This window comes from Anguilla anguilla, chromosome 17 (genome assembly GCF_013347855.1).
Source record: "Anguilla anguilla isolate fAngAng1 chromosome 17, fAngAng1.pri, whole genome shotgun sequence".
In the NCBI taxonomy this organism is placed as follows: domain Eukaryota; kingdom Metazoa; phylum Chordata; class Actinopteri; order Anguilliformes; family Anguillidae; genus Anguilla; species Anguilla anguilla.
In genome coordinates this window covers 26,038,051-26,053,878 of record NC_049217.1, presented here as the reverse complement: position 1 = coordinate 26,053,878, position 15,828 = coordinate 26,038,051, and the positions used below count along the sequence as shown (strand labels likewise).

At 49.7% G+C, this 15,828-nt stretch overlaps 2 protein-coding genes across 6 annotated transcripts in view; one reads left to right on the top strand and one right to left on the bottom strand.

Moving 5' to 3' along the window:
- The first annotated feature begins 603 nt into the window (after positions 1 to 603).
- On the top strand, positions 604 to 6,561 carry trim35-12 (tripartite motif containing 35-12). Its single transcript, XM_035397445.1, has 6 exons — positions 604 to 1,187; positions 2,050 to 2,145; positions 2,756 to 2,986; positions 3,659 to 3,681; positions 5,315 to 5,433; positions 5,879 to 6,561. Exons 1-6 carry the CDS (start codon positions 747 to 749, stop codon positions 6,436 to 6,438), a joined length of 1,470 nt encoding a protein of 489 aa, XP_035253336.1. The 5' UTR covers positions 604 to 746; the 3' UTR covers positions 6,439 to 6,561.
- A 2,484-nt stretch (positions 6,562 to 9,045) lies between these two features.
- The window catches only part of LOC118216014 (potassium channel subfamily T member 2), a 54,609-nt gene continuing 47,826 nt past the window's right edge, over positions 9,046 to 15,828 (bottom strand). For 3 of the 5 annotated variants that reach the window (XM_035397014.1, XM_035397011.1, XM_035397013.1), the window contains 4 exons: positions 14,937 to 15,065; positions 13,959 to 14,316; positions 10,919 to 11,021; positions 9,046 to 10,029 (listed from right to left, as the gene is read on the bottom strand). In XM_035397014.1, the coding sequence (XP_035252905.1) occupies positions 9,936 to 10,029; positions 10,919 to 11,021; positions 13,959 to 14,316; positions 14,937 to 15,065 (684 nt within the window). In that variant the 3' untranslated portion in view covers positions 9,046 to 9,935. Of the gene's footprint in view, positions 10,030 to 10,918; positions 11,022 to 11,282; positions 11,345 to 13,958; positions 14,317 to 14,936; positions 15,066 to 15,828 lie in introns of all 5 variants that reach the window. The other 2 variants (XR_004762951.1, XM_035397012.1) reach the window with 2 other exon arrangements.

Sequence of the window (15,828 nt, the reverse complement as noted above, 5' to 3'; positions counted from 1 at the left end):
TGCACTGAAACCTGCTTTAGCCAAGCATTCTTACAACCCCCGACCTCCACCCCCCTCAGTTACTCACCCTTTCTGCAGCACTGAGAAATTCCCCAAAACAGTCCCGTGTGTTTACTGTAAACGTGTTTTCCTTTTCTCCCCCTCCCCAAGCGCTCGTTCATGGGGGCTCCAGGCCTTTTCCGCGAAGTGGGGTTCCTGGAGGTGAGCCTACCTGAGCCGGGAGGGGCGGAGCCGGGCCAGGGGTTGGTGGGATCTTTCGTGTGGGCGGGGCCTCGTCTGGAAGCGTGGGGCGGGGCCGCGTCGGGCGGCGGCGATGTTAGCGAATGAGCAGGCGGAAGTCCCGTCAGGTTTGTGGCCCCTGCAGGAACGAGCAGCTGAACCTTTCGTCTTAAAGAGCAGCGACAGACCTGCAAATCCACGAGCGCCTGGGCTTCTGCACCTGGCTCCAGCCGAGAGAGAGTGAGAGAGCGAGAGAGGGTGAGAGAGAAAGCGAGAAAGAAGGAACGAGAGAAGGAGTGCGGGAGAGAGGTAAAGGGACCGGGGCGGAGAAAGAGGGAGAGAGTGAGAGAGAGAAAGAGGGAGTGAGAGTGAGAAAGGAGGCGTGCATGAGAGAGGGAGAGTGAGAGGGAGTGAGAGAGAAAGGAAGAGTGCAAGAGAGAGGGAGCGAGAGAGTGGGAGCTGTTGCCTGGTTGGAGTACGGGTGCAGGGGGTTGGGGGGGGGAACCGCAGGAGCCCCGGAGGAGGCGATGGCCGTCCGGCCGCGGGGGGTGTCCGCGCGCTCGGGCTCGGTCCTGGAGGAGGAGCTGTCGTGCCCGGTGTGCTGCGAGATCTTCCGGGACCCGGTGGTGCTCAAGTGCAGCCACAGCTTCTGCAAGGCCTGCCTGCAGCAGTTCTGGCGCAAGCGCACGTCCGCACGCGAGTGTCCCGTGTGCCGCCGCCGCTGCTCGGCGACCGAGCCGCCCGTCAGCCTGGCGCTCAAGAACGTGGCCGAGACCTTCGTGCGCGAGCAGCGGGCCGGCGGCGACCCCGGGCGGGGCCAGCCCGGCGCCGCCTGCCCCGCCCACGGCGAGCCGCTCAAGCTCTTCTGCCGCGACGACCAGGAGGTGCTCTGCTGCGTCTGCCACACGTCCAGGAAGCACGGCGGCCACCGCGTCAGCCCCCTGGAGGAGGCCGCCCTCGACCTGAAGGTGAGAGAGCGCCCTCCGGCTCGGAGAGGAGCAGAGCTGGAAAAGCCCACTAAACCTGGGTCCCGCGGTCTCCAGAGAGGGCAGCGGGCTCACTGTAGCACAGAAAGGTGACACAGGTTTCCAGGAACGCTGTTTACCTCTCTGCGAATGGAGCCGTGACCCAGAGAACCTGTTTCGGCTCCACCAGGCTCGCTCTCGTGTTTTGCCAACAGCCTGTAATTTTGCCAACATTCCATTGACCGGGGGAAGCAGAGGTAAATCGCACCCCGGTGCTTTTAAGTGATGAGAGATAGCGCTGCGGTAAACACGCACGAGCGGAGGGAAGGGGGGGTAGGGTCGAGGCGAAGACCTCGTGCTTCGGTGTCAGTCAGAGAAAGACTCAAATTTATAATAACCGGTAAACAAACAAAAAAATATAGTGACTGTGCACAGCTTTAGTTTGTCTCTGAGCACTGAACAAAGTGCATTTTCCAGTGGGAAGTAAAACAAAATACAGGAAAACAAAAAACAAAATTCCCCCGGGAAACAATGGCATGCATAACTGCTTGAAATGAGACGCAGCCAATTGAATGTATTTCATCTCAAGAACATAAAGGTGTGATCTGTCCATTCTCATTTGATTACCTCTTCAGAAAGATCGCTTGTAAATTCTGGCCATGACAGTAGAAACGCAGATCGAGGTGTCCCCTCTCAGTACTGACATTATACAGGGATACTTAACCCCCCTCAAACTGAAACCACTCTTATTTTTTAATGTTTAAATTGACTGAGCAGCCGTATTTTGTCAACACGCTCCCCCACGCCTTCCCACCGACATGTTTATTCTGCTCATCCTCCCTTTTCTTTATCTGTTCTCTTTCAGGAAGAACTGAAGAAAGACTTGAGCCCGCTGAAAAAGAACCTGCGATTTCTCTACGAAGCCAAACAGCACTGCGACGACACGACCGTGCACATCAAGGTGAATGAACTCAATGAACGCAATGTTTGCGCCAAGTGGTCATCACATGAGAACCTGGCATTATGTGGCAAGTTCTCAAATCTCTTGCATGAAATCAGCGACAACCAGCCCTGTTCCTGGAGACCTACCGTCCTGCAGGTTTTCACGCCAACCCTAATGAAGCACGCCTCGTTCAACAGCTAGAGATCAACCGTCCTTTAGGTTTCCACGTCAACCGTAACAACGCACACCTCATTCAACAGCTGGAGAGGTCATTGAGCTTCTGATTAGTAGAGTCAGGTGTGCCGTATTAGGGTTGGAGATCACAGGGTGGTAGATCTCCAGGAACAGGGCTGGTTACCGCCGCTTAAATGATCAGAGCATGTGTTTCTGAGGTCTGCCACTCCTTGGGATGCACCTGAGGATTGGCGGTTTTAGCTTTTTTAGTTTTCAGTTTCACGTTCGTGTTCCAATTCGCCGTCGGGAGCTTCCCAGTGGAGCCCTGCCGAATACAAGAGGGGTTCTGAGTCGAGGGGTTCTGCCGTACCCCTCCCCCAGAATGACCCTGCTGACCTCCGGCCCCACCCCCTCGCCCCTCGCCCCTCGCCCCCCCCCCCTCCCCACGCGACAGAGCCAAACGCAGCGGACGGAGCAGCGCCTGAAGGAGGAGTTTGAGCAGCTCCACGACTTCCTGCGGGCGGAGGAGGCCGCCCGGTTGGCGGCGCTGCAGGAGGAGCAGGAGAGGAAGAGGCTGGTGGTGAAGAAGAGGACGGAGAACGTCACGCGCGAGATCCTGTCCCTGTCGCACGCCGTCATCGCCATCGACAGCGAGATCGCCACCAACGACGTCCTCTTCCTCCAGGTGAGGGAGGGGGGGCACTCTCCGCCCCTGCATAATTGCCTGCAGTGCATGTATACTCACACCTGGCCCCTCTGGATCCAAATCCGGCCCTGGTTTTCTTTGCTCCCAGGTGATTAAGCTGAGCAGTTAGCATTACTGATTGGCCAAACTGTCTTCACACCTGACTCCCAGGTAAAGGGAGGGCGTGGTTCTTGGCCCCTCGAGGGCCCGTGATTTTGAGTGACGGGGCCGTAGAGGTCTCCCGGAGAGGGCGGACTTAAGATGGCGGAAATGGCGTAATTTTATGTCGTGCGAAAGATCCCTCCGGTCATTCAGATCCCAATGGGGGAGGCTGCAGCAGTGATGCGATCGGGCATTCCAAAATGTGGAAAAAAAGAAGTAGCAGTTTACCAGGATGCCAAAGCCGGCTGGAATATTTTAGGATGGCCGGCAGTCCTGAGCTGAGTGCGCTGACTTGGGCAGGTGTTAAAGGAAGTGATGTCATTCGGGCACCTCTAGTAATTTGCCTCCACCTCCCTGTGACCACGGCCACAAACTGTTATTATCCTTGAGTAAGAAAACAGTGCAGATTAACTACGGCCCTCAGAATCCTTCTGACAGGCAGATCTTGGTTTGGGAGTCGCATTAATCTCGGAAACAACAGCCTTTTGTCTTTTTGCTTTTTTCTTCCAGAACTACAAGAACACAAAAAAAAGGTACGTAACTGTCAGCACTGATTCCCGAACCAAAAACACACTTCCAGACACACAGCTGAACACAGACCTACTTTAGACTTTAGCACTGACAGCTGAACTCAAACACGCTTTAGCACTGACAGCTGAACTCAAACACACTCTAGCACTGACAGCTGAACTCAAACACACTCTGGCACTGACAGCTGAACTCAAACACACTCTGGCACTGACAGCTGAACTCAAACACACTTTAGCACTGACAGCTGAACTCAAACACACTCTGGCACTGACAGCTGAACTCAAACACACTCTGGCACTGACAGCTGAACTCAAACATACTTTAGCACTGACAGCTGAACTCAAACACACTTTAGCACTGACAGCTGAACTCAAACACACTTTAGCACTGACAGCTGAACTCAAACACACTTTAGCACTGACAGCTGAACTCAAACCCACTTCAGTACTGACAGCTGAACTCAAACACACTTTAGCACTGACAGCTGAACTCAAACACACTTTAGCACTGACAGCTGAACTCAAACACAGTCTAGCACTGACAGCTGAACTCAAACACACTCTGGCACTGACAGCTGAACTCAAACACACTCTGGCACTGACAGCTGAACTCAAACACACTTTAGCACTGACAGCTGAATTCAAACACACTCTGGCACTGACAGCTGAACTCAAACACACTTTAGCACTGACAGCTGAACTCAAACACACTTTAGCACTGACAGCTGAACTCAAACACACTCTGGCACTGACAGCTGAACTCAAACATACTTTAGCACTGACAGCTGAACTCAAACACACTCTGGCACTGACAGCTGAACTCAAACATACTTTAGCACTGACAGCTGAACTCAAACACACTTTAGCACTGACAGCTGAACTCAAACACACTCTGGCACTGACAGCTGAACTCAAACACAGTCTGGAACTGACAGCTGAACTCAAACCCACTTTAGCACTGACAGCTGAACTCAAACACACTCTGGCACTGACAGCTGAACTCAAACACACTTCAGCACTGACAGCTGAACTCAAACACACTTTAGCACTGACAGCTGAACTCAAACACACTCTGGCACTGACAGCTGAACTCAAACACACTTTAATACTGACAGCTGAACTCAAACACACTTTAATACTGACAGCTGAGCTCAAACACACTCTGGCACTGACAGCTGAACTCAAACCCGCTTTAGCACTGACAGCTGAACTCAAACACACTTCAGCACTGACAGCTGAACTCAAACACACTTTAGCACTGACAGCTGAACTCAAACACACTGTAGCGCTGACAGCTGAACTCAAACCCGCTTTAGCACTGACAGCTGAACTCAAACACACTTCAGCACTGACAGCTGAACTCAAACACACTTTAATACTGACAGCTGAACTCAAACACACTCTGGCACTGACAGCTGAACTCAAACACACTTTAATACTGACAGCTGAACTCAAACACACTCTGGCACTGACAGCTGAGCTCAAACACACTCTGGCACTGACAGCTGAACTCAAACCCGCTTTAGCACTGACAGCTGAACTCAAACACACTCTGGCACTGACAGCTGAACTCAAACACACTCTGGCACTGACAGCTGAACTCAAACCTCACTGTAGCGCCTCTCTCTAACTGCAGGGCCCAGTGCCCTGTGCAGGATATGGACCCGCTCCCCGGGGTGCTGATTGATGTGGCCAAGCACGTGGGCAATCTGAAGTACAGAGTCTGGGAGAAGATGCTGGGAACCTTTCAATACTGTGAGTTCAGCGATTGTTGGGTTCAGTGGTCGCGCCTTAAATTGGTTGTGGAGACTTTGGCGGCGAAAAGATGTATCGGTTAGTAACACGCGGCTGAAGCTGTGCAAGCCAGCGTGAATGAAAGCTTATCCCGGCCGAGTGGCTCCACAAGCTTAAATAAACAACACTTTGTAGGATTTGTAGATATGTGTAGCAATTACAACTGAAGATTGAACTTGACCGTGCACTGGGCCAGAGTGCATGAGCGCAGTGTTTATTTTGTTTATCCCCAGCCAGTGTTCTTGGTTAATCCGACTTCCCGGCACCTGAACCCGTGTTGTGTAGTTGTCCCGACGACCGCGACGTGCACTTCTGTACGCCGCTTTGGGTGAAAGCGTCTGCTAAATAAATGTAATGTAATGTACTCCATCCACCGCCACCACCACCCCCCACCCAAATTCTGCAGCGCCTGTGACTCTGGACCCGAACACCGCCTACGCCTGGCTGTCCCTGTCCGAGGACCTGACGAGCGTGACCACCAGCGGGACGGTCCAGAAGGTGCCGAACAACCCGGAGCGCTTCGACCACTTCGTGTTCGTGCTGGGCTCCGAGGGCTTCGGGGCGGGGCGGCACGCCTGGGAGGTGGACGTGGGCGGCAAGGAGGACTGGGTGCTGGGCGTGGTCAAGGAGTCCATCAGCAGGAAGGGGCGGATCTCTGGCAGCCCCGAGGGCGGCTTCTGGACCATCTCGCACTGCGACGGCGGGTACATCGCCATGACGACGCCGCGCACGCCGCTGGAGCTGGAGGGCGCGCTGGAGAGGGTGCAGGTGCGGCTGGACTACGCCGCGGGGGAGGTGACCTTCTCCGACCCCGTCGGCATGACGACCATCTACACCTTCCGCGACCGCTTCGCCGAGAGGATGTTCCCCTTCTTCTGCCCCGGGGCCAACATTAAGGGCAACAACGCCGGGCCCCTCCAGATCTGCCCCGTGAAAGTGGCCGTGTGGAACAGCGCCACCTGGTGAGGGGGCAGGGTCTCATGGCGTCATGCGCCACGCCCATTCAACTGTAGTGTGAACAGTAGGCCGGCCGTAGGAGATTAGATGTTCGGTGTACAAAACTAATCAACATTATTATGAAATTAAAAACTGATATTAATGAATAAGTCGGTGTCTTTATTCCATTGGCCACAAATACGTACCAAATATGTATGTTTTGTTAGCATTATTATATACTGAATGATGATCATGATTATTGTTAATATGATAATGATAATAATAATAATAATAATAATACAGCTAGGACATTCAAAGCACTTAAGGTCAAAGGACAATAGGCATATGGTAAAAATAATAATAATTGCACGTTATACATACAAATGTGCACAAATATAAGAGCAACCAATGCTGTTTGTAAAACGTGTAATAAAGAATTACAGAAAATTAAAAGCTAGTTTAAAAAGCTGTTACCAAAACAATCTGTCTGACCCCAGAAAATGTCAACCACAGAACCTCAGGAGCAACTACAGGAGTGACATCATAACAAACATAAAAATATATGTCAGCTTACATCACGTTAACAAACGGTTCAAGAGCTGGGAACAGACATGACGCTGAACAGCTGCCTTATGAGTCAGCAGCAGAGATCAGTGATTATACGTTCTGGTAGTTGCTGGAAGCTGATTTCACCACTAGGGGGCAGTGAAATAAAGCACAGACTCCAGAAAGAATCACATTTCTGGTTTTCAAACCAGTCTAATAAATGAAAGGACCAATGTATGTGTTTAAAAATCCAAGTTTTTGGCTCCAATGGCAAAGGTCTATTTTGGAATCGATCTTTGCTTTTTTGAAGCAAAAGCAACATTTTGTTTAATACTGAATTTTATTTAAAGTAAATGACCAATGAAATATATCTTTAAACAAGAATACTGCAAATATTACGGACAGTACCATTCAATTTAGGAGTTCAATTAAATATTTAAAAATAACAAAATGCAAATAAATATGTCACATTTACCATATCATATCTTTCTTAGTGTGTTGGGTGTTCCCATACACAAAAAATACATATTTAGTGTAGCATCTCAGATAACTGCTAAGATAAGCAGTTGTTTTATCCTAGTATACCATTTAAAAAGCATCATTGTGTTTTTACTATTTTGATATTTAATGCCTCATTTACATTTAGGCATTTAACCAGTGCATTATATGGAATATTGGATTAAACTCGGTGGATTGTAATGCCCTGTGCTCATAGTGAGTACATTGTTTACTATTACTATACCTAGTACAAAGTACACAATTGCAATAGTACATAATTATGGCAGTAATACTTTGGCCCACATGTACTCCAGTTTGGTGTAATAATAATAATAATAATAGGAAGAAGAAGAGGACGGGAAATATTATTATTATTATGATTATTATTATTTGCTGAGTGATATGTCTGGCTGTTGTCAGGCCCTGGCCGTGTGTGTCAGTGCGATGTGTGCGGTACCTCACGCGGTGGAAGCCTGGCCGTGTGTGTCAGTGCGATGTGTGCGGTACCTCACGCGGTGGAAGCCTGGCCGTGTGTGTCAGTGCGATGTGTGCGGTACCTCACGCGGTGGAAGCCTGGCCGTGTGTCAGTGCGATGTGTGCGGTACCTCACGCGGTGGAAGCCTTGCGGCGATAACAAGAGCTCGACTTGGCTGCGGTTGCCATGGAAGCCAGCGTGGAGGTGACATTGTTCATGGTTGCCGTGCTACGGGACAGCAGCGCACGGAGTAGCAGCAACAACAACAGCCGGCACAAGAGGTGTAACATGTCGGCAGCGTGAATACGACGGCTACCTGACCCCAAGGGACATGCTGAGACATATTAAAAACATTACTCCTGACCCAAGAGACAGGAAGAGGTATTAAATATTACAGACATAACTCCTGACCCCGAGAGACAGAGAGAGGCACGCTTAACAGCACGAGATACAAACATAAGAAACCTGTTACCTCGGAAACAGGAGTACATGATGCAAACATAACAAACATAACTCCCCGGCCTGAGACGGTGAGAGACATATTACAAGCATAACTCCTTCACTCAAGGCAGCGGGAAAGAGATGAGGCCAGTAATTGTTCATTTTTAAAATGAACCAAAATAGTAAAAACAAAACACAAATGCAACCGTGTGTTTTGGTTTTTTTTTTATTTTGTGTTAATGCGTGATATAAAAACAGCCTTCAGATTCCCTTCATATTTCACTGAGTACATTTCACTGGGGTTAATTAGCACCAATCAATGAATCCTTAAATGCAACAGCTAGAAAATATTAAATATGTTCCCTTTAGTAATTTCATGGCCACAGAACACTTAAATGGAAATTGATGAAAATGAATTGATTAGAATAAATTACATTGCAAAAAAAAAAACAAACAGAAGAAAAAATCATTACTACTTCTCTATAGAACAACATAATACCACACCCCCTCCACCACCCAATCACCTTGGAGACTGATATGGAACACTGCTGTTGCAAGTGGTTTGTCTGATGCTCTCTGGTACACCTGTGATGTCACAGTACTGTGGGTACTGCTCACGTGCTGGCTGATCTATAATCTATGCCACGGAACAAATCAAGACACAAACAAAAAGTTGGTTTACTTAATTTTTTTAATATATACATATGTTCACCTTTTTCCACAACCGCATTTATTTCCAGTGATTGTACAGTGTAGACGGACATGAGCAGAAGAAGAGCAGTTATTTCCGGTGAAAATGTTCAGATTCACAGGCGCGGGTCGCGCCTTCCCCGAGCTCGCCTCCCTCTCTCCGCTGTCCCTCCCTCCTTATCACTTCCTGTCAGAGAGCGTTCCTCTCAAACAGCTGCAGTCACGGACAGGCGCCGCTCACGGACCTCTGCTCACAGACCTCCGGTTCGGACCGCTCGTCTGGTTTCGCGTCTTTGACCCAGCGCTCACAAACAAAATATGAATCTGTCTCCTCCTGTGTTCATTTGGCAAAGTGTTCGTTTGGCAGTTTGAATCGTCATGGCAGTGGTTAGCTTTTAATGCATGCACGTCGCATGCGCGCATTCACGCATGCACACAAACACACACACGCACACATACACACACACCCAGTCATGCACACTCACACACAGATGCATGCATGCACCAGCAGGCATACACGCACGCACACACACACACACACACACAAACATAACTCAACAAAATCTTTGCAAAATATAGCACACACCTCCATGCCTCTGAAACTTTGGGAAAGAATGGATGCACCATTTTTTTTGTGCAGAATAAAATTGGAGGTTATACCCTCTCCTCCTCCTCCTTGGTCATCTTTGCTCCTGACATTACTCATCCCTCTCTTTCCTCTCTTTCTCTCACTCGCTCATTCTCCCTGTCTCTCTTTCTCTCACTCTCTCATTCTCTCTTTCTCTCTCATTCTCTCTCTCTCTAACAGCCGTTTCCTCTGCTCTTCTCCTTGCTCTCCCCTTCGTTTGTTGTCGTTTGCAGTGTCTCGCAGTTTAGCTCACAGGTGGGTGTCGTACCGCAGCCCCCCGCTGGACTTTTGGCTGACCCCAGTGCCGGACACGAGGGACAATGGGTCGGGCCGAACTAGGTACCTGCAGGAAGGGGGGGGGAGGGGGGGGGGTGTCACACAACCACATACAATCACTGAAAATCACAGACAATGAGAAACAATGCTCGATCACACCCACACACATATGCATACATACATGCATGCGCACACACGTAAGTATGATAACACGAAGCAACAGGAAGTGATGTCATTAACTACCGGTGTTGCCAAATTGTGATTCAATTCACCTGATGACCATCATCAGGCACAATAGTGGATAGCTAACTGAGTTTCAGTAGCGCAAAATCAGAAATGCCATTGACTCCGCTCTGCCTTCTCTGCGTCTATATTACCGTTGAGCGACATGCTAACACAGAAACTCACAATGGGCACTAGAATACATCACAGCTTGAGCTGAACCTCAGAAACAGGTGAACACCGCCCCAGTGTGTGCTGCGCCCATGGGCTGGCATCGAAACCTGGCCGCGCCAACCCCGGCTGGAAGCACTACAGGGCGGCCATACCTCCTCCCAGGGTGGGAGGGCGCCAGCCCGCAAGGTTTTCCCTCATCTAGTCGCGAGAGCGTGACCACCCCTGGTTGTCGAACCGGGGTGTCTGCGGTTCCTCCTGCGCCAGCTTGGCTTGCACTCCTGCGACGCCAGGACCGCCCGGCTCCGACAACCCGGTTGCCGTCAGGATCGCACAAGCATTTGGAGGAGACCCCCGGCTAGATCGTAGCCTTAGCTCTGCTGTTCCTGTGCTTCTGCAGGACAAAGCCCTTCCAGGGTTCTGCTCTTCAGTCTGGTAAGTCTATTATGCAGCTATTCCTGTGAGCTGTGATTAACCAAATGAGGCTGCTGCTAAATTTCAGAGAGGAAAGGGGAGGGGGGGGGGTGATGTAAAGCAGTGGTACAGTAACAACATGTACTCACACAACATCGTGGAGCTCCAGTCGGGTGTCGGGTGAGGGGTTGATGAGGATATAGGACAGCGTGTTGCCCTGGTCTGTCACCCCATCTGACACAGGAACAACAACAACAACAGGCAACACAGGAAGTACAACATAAGACACGGGAAGAACAACACACGGGAGAGCAGGACAGAGAAGATTTACCGATCTGAGAGCGAGAGAGAGAGAGCGAGAGAGAGAGAAATTAGATAAAGGAGGAAATAAAAGTACAGATGAAGAGAGCAATGAGGGTGATGTGAAAATGATGGTGGTAGAAAGAACAGAATACACACAGAATCTCAGACACACACAGAAACAGAGCAACAGTGCAATATGACGAATGAAACCTTGTTCAGCCACATGGAGCCAGTCGCACACACAGATACTGAGGCAGCACTCTCAAACGTCACTAGGGGGAGAAGAGATAGAAAGAGCCAAGAAAACATGATATGGAGTGATAAGAGGGATATCACCGACGTCAACAAAACGGGTATAAAGCATTTCCTAAAATCCTGATCTTCTACTGTGCGTGTGCGTGTACACACACACACACACACACACACAAAGTGGTACAGTCTGTATCACATGGCCTAAAAAATTACCGTCTTGAATGTCCACACTCATAGGTACGTTCACCAGCCACAAAACACAGCACACACACACACATATACATACTGCACATACGCACGCGTATGCATATGTCCACATGTATACACAGCACCACTGGCTTTCTAAGCAAGGAAGGCACAGGGTTGTATGACCCCTCAATAACAATTAAATTGGAAGGGGAGAGGTAATGGCAACAAGGTAACAAATTACTGTGTGTACCATTTTACTATAAACATACCAGTACCAGTTCCTTTAACAGTATACGAGAGACAGATTTACATTCAATTTATGCAACATCAAGTCTATACAATAGACTCTCCAACTGAGCTGCAGATGTAAGGAGCAAAGTGAAAAAGTGAATAAATATTCTACAGCCCAGACAACTGAAACAGACGAGCTCAATTCAAATTCTATTGGCCATCCAATTTAAACGGTTGTCGTGCACGGGTGGGAAGTTGGTAGTTTGAATGTAGTTACCGAAATCTGGTCGTTGTATAGGGTATTTGCCTAAATTAGATACGCCAACATACCCTGGCGGACTCCCGCATTCACAGGGGCTTGCTTACAATGTAGCGTTACATTGCGCTAAATATTTTGAAAAGCGACGGTTTTTGAATAATCTAAAACGACTTTGAGCAAATCTGGCGATAAACGAATTCATCGGCTGAAGCGAATACAGAAAATAGACGTTCGGTGGTTTTTAAAGGTAGGTGAGCATTTTTAATTAGCTTCTAGGCCGGTTGATTGCTGCTACTTGGCAAACTGCATTTAACATATGGTCACTGCAAAACAATTAGAAGAGCGTTCTCGTGTGTTGCTTTACTGACCTGTGTTGTTTACTATTGTTTACAAAACTAGTAACATTACTGTGAGTGCTAATTGCAGCGCAGAGAAATTTGAGCCTGCTTTTCTGTTGTTTTGTGTTTATTTGTATAACTGGTATCGTTCTTTGGATTCCGGAATTAGTGTCTCTAATTTTCCATTGAATGCATGATTGGGTAGGGCAATTAATGATACTTGGCGAATGTTTTAATTTAGTTTGCCAGTTAGCTAGGTAGTCACTTATAGTAAGCAAGGGCAGACTGATTTGTTTTTGGCGATTGTGTGTGCTCACTGTGACCAAATGTATCTAGACACCCCTTGGGTCTGGGGCTGTTTTTCATGGTTTGGCCTAGGCCCTTTAGTTCCAATGAAAGCAATGCTACATGCTTCTTAATGCTACCGCATACAATCACATTCTAGATGATTTTGTGCTGCCGCAACAGTTTGGGGAAGGCCCTTTCCTGTTTCAGCATGACAATGTCCCTGGGCACACACCAAGGTCCATATAGAAATAGTTTTGTCGAGAACGATGTGGAAGAATTTGACTGGCCTGCACAGAGCCCTGACTTCAACCCCGTCCAACACTTTTGGGATCAATTGGAAGGTCAACTGCGAGCCAGGCCGAATCGTCCAATCAGTGCCCGACCTCACTAATGCTCTTCTGGCCGAATGGAAGCAAATCCCTGCAGCAACGCTCCAACATCCAGTATGAAGCCTTCCCAGATGAGTGGAGGTTGTCATAGCAGCAAAGGGTGGGCCAACTCCAAATGAATGTTATGGTTTGGATCGAGATGTTGGATGTCAAGTGTCCACATACTTTCGGCCATATGGTGTATTGACTCAGTCAGCGAGTGTGCTGTCTGCAGCAGAATCGGTTCTCAGGTCGCTGTTCATTCAGATGGTCCTCCTGAGACACTGTAATCCGTGATCCGTGGCAGTATAACAAAGCATGTGACTGTAAAATATGATTTGTTGTTACCAACGTGAAGCAGCAGTTTTTATTTTTACACCCCTCCCCCCATGTTGAGCCTGCGCCCCGGACGAGTTGTTCGCACATGACACTGGAACACACACAGACACAGCGCTGAAACCTTCATAAGCAAACACACACACAGACACAGCACTGAAACCTTCATAAACAAACACGCAAACACACACACAGACACAGCGCTGAAACCTTCATAAACAAACACGCAAACACACACACTGACACAGCACTGAAATATACATAAACAAGCACACACACACACTCACACACACTCACACACACAGACACACACTCACACACACACGCGCACACTCACTGTATGCGGAGGGCGACAGGCCGAGGTGTTTCATGCGCGTGCGCACACACACACACACACTCGCACACACACTCACACACACACACTCACACACACACTCACACACACTCACACACACACACACTCACACACTCACACACACACACACACGCGCACACTCACTGTATGCGGAGGGCGAGAGGCCGAGGTGTTTCATGCGCGTGCGCACACACACACACACTCACACTCACACTCACACACACACTCACACACACAGACACACACTCACACACACACGCGCACACTCACTGTATGCGGAGGGCGAGAGTCCGAGGTGTTTCATGCGCGTGCGCACCAGGGCGTTGAGCTCCTGCCTCTCGGACCGACGGAACAGCGTCAGCCGCTGCTGGCTGATCCTCTCCGCCGCGCTGCCCGCCCCCTTGGCCCCGCCCGAGCCCCGCCCGCCCTTGCGGCTCAGCCGCCGCGCCCACTGCATGCTCTTGCGCCGCAGGAGCGGGTGGTCCGAGGAGGAGGAGGAGTAGGAGTAGGAGGAGGAGGAGGGCGGCTCGGAGGAGGTGGAGTTACGGTGAGGCCCCGCCCGAAAGAGGAGGGGCTCCCTGGGCTCGCGGGTGTCCTCGTACTCCTCCACGTTGATGGACACCTGGGACTGGGGGGGAGAACGGCGCCTCGTTCAGAATTTCGCATTTCACGCGTCGAGTCGAGATTTACACCTCTCAGACCGTAAGCAGGCGTGGTGAAGGGTTAGGCAGGCACTTACAGGTGCTGACAGAAGGGATTACTGTGCGCTGGCGGCAGGCTTTCTCTGAGACAAGTAACGTGGAATTATGTGTTGTAGTGTGTGTGTGTGTGTGTGTGTGTGTGTGTGCGCGTTTGTGTGTGTTTGGGTAGCTTTCCTCTAACACAGATAGTGTGCTGGATTTGTGCGGTTGTGCGTGTGCGTGTGTGTGTGTGTGTGTGTGTGTGTGTATGTGTGTTTGAGTAGCCTACCTCTGACGCAGTGTGCGGGCTTCTTTGTAGTGCGTGCGTGCGTGTGCATGTGTTTGGAAGCTTACCTCTGACACAAGAAGTGTGCGGGATGTGGTGCAGTAGCGTGTGTGTCTGTGTGTTTGGTTGCTTACCTCTGACACAGGTAGCCTGCGGGATGTGGTGCAGTAGCTTGTGTGTATGTGTGTTTGGAAGCTTACCTCTGACACAGGAAGTGTGCGGGATGTGTTTGGTGGCTTACCTCTGACACAGGAAGTGTGCGGGATGTGTTTGGTGGCTTACCTCTGACACAGGAAGTGTGCGGGATTCGGTGCGGTAGATGCCGATGGGAATGTCTCCGGTTGAGGAGCAGAGCTTCTGGTAGAGACGGCCGTAAGTCCTGATCCACAGATCCTCCTCTGTGATCTTCATCTGAGCAACACAACCCCACACTATCATCATCCTCACAGCTTTTTCATCACCATCATCATCATCATTCTTCCATCCTTCCATCCATCATCTATACCCGCTTATTCTGGTCAGGGTCACAGGGCATCCTCATCATCCTCAAAACCAGAATTCTGTTTCTCATACTAACTTACTTTGCATGCGAGTGAGCATTTGCGTGTGTGCGTATGAGCGTGTGTGTATACACACGTGAGCATGCGTGTGTGTGTGTTTGCGTGTATGAGTGTGTGTTTATGAGTGTGTGTGTGTATACACATGTGAGCATGCATGTGTATGTGTTTGCGTGTATGAGTGTGTGTGTACACACGTGAGCATGTGTGTGTGTGTTTGCGTGTATGAGTGTGTGTGTACACGTGAGCGTGTGTGTGTGTGTTTGCGTGTATGAGTGTGTGTGCACACATGAGCGTGTATGTGTGTGTTTGCGTGTATGAGTGTGTGTGTACACACATGAGCGTGTGTGTGTGTGTGTGTGTGTGTGTGTGTGCGCGTGCGTGTGTGTGTGTGTGTACACACATGAGCGTGTGTGCGTGTGTGTGTGTGTGTTTGCGTGTATGAGTGTGTGTGTACACACATGAGCGTGTGTGTGTGTGTGTTTGCGTGTATGAGTGTATGAGTGTGTGTGTGTGTGTTTGCGTGTGAGTGTGTGTGTACACACATGAGCGTGTGTGTGTGTGTGTGTGTTTGCGTGTATGAGTGTGTGTGTGTGTGTGTGTGTGTGTGTGTGTTT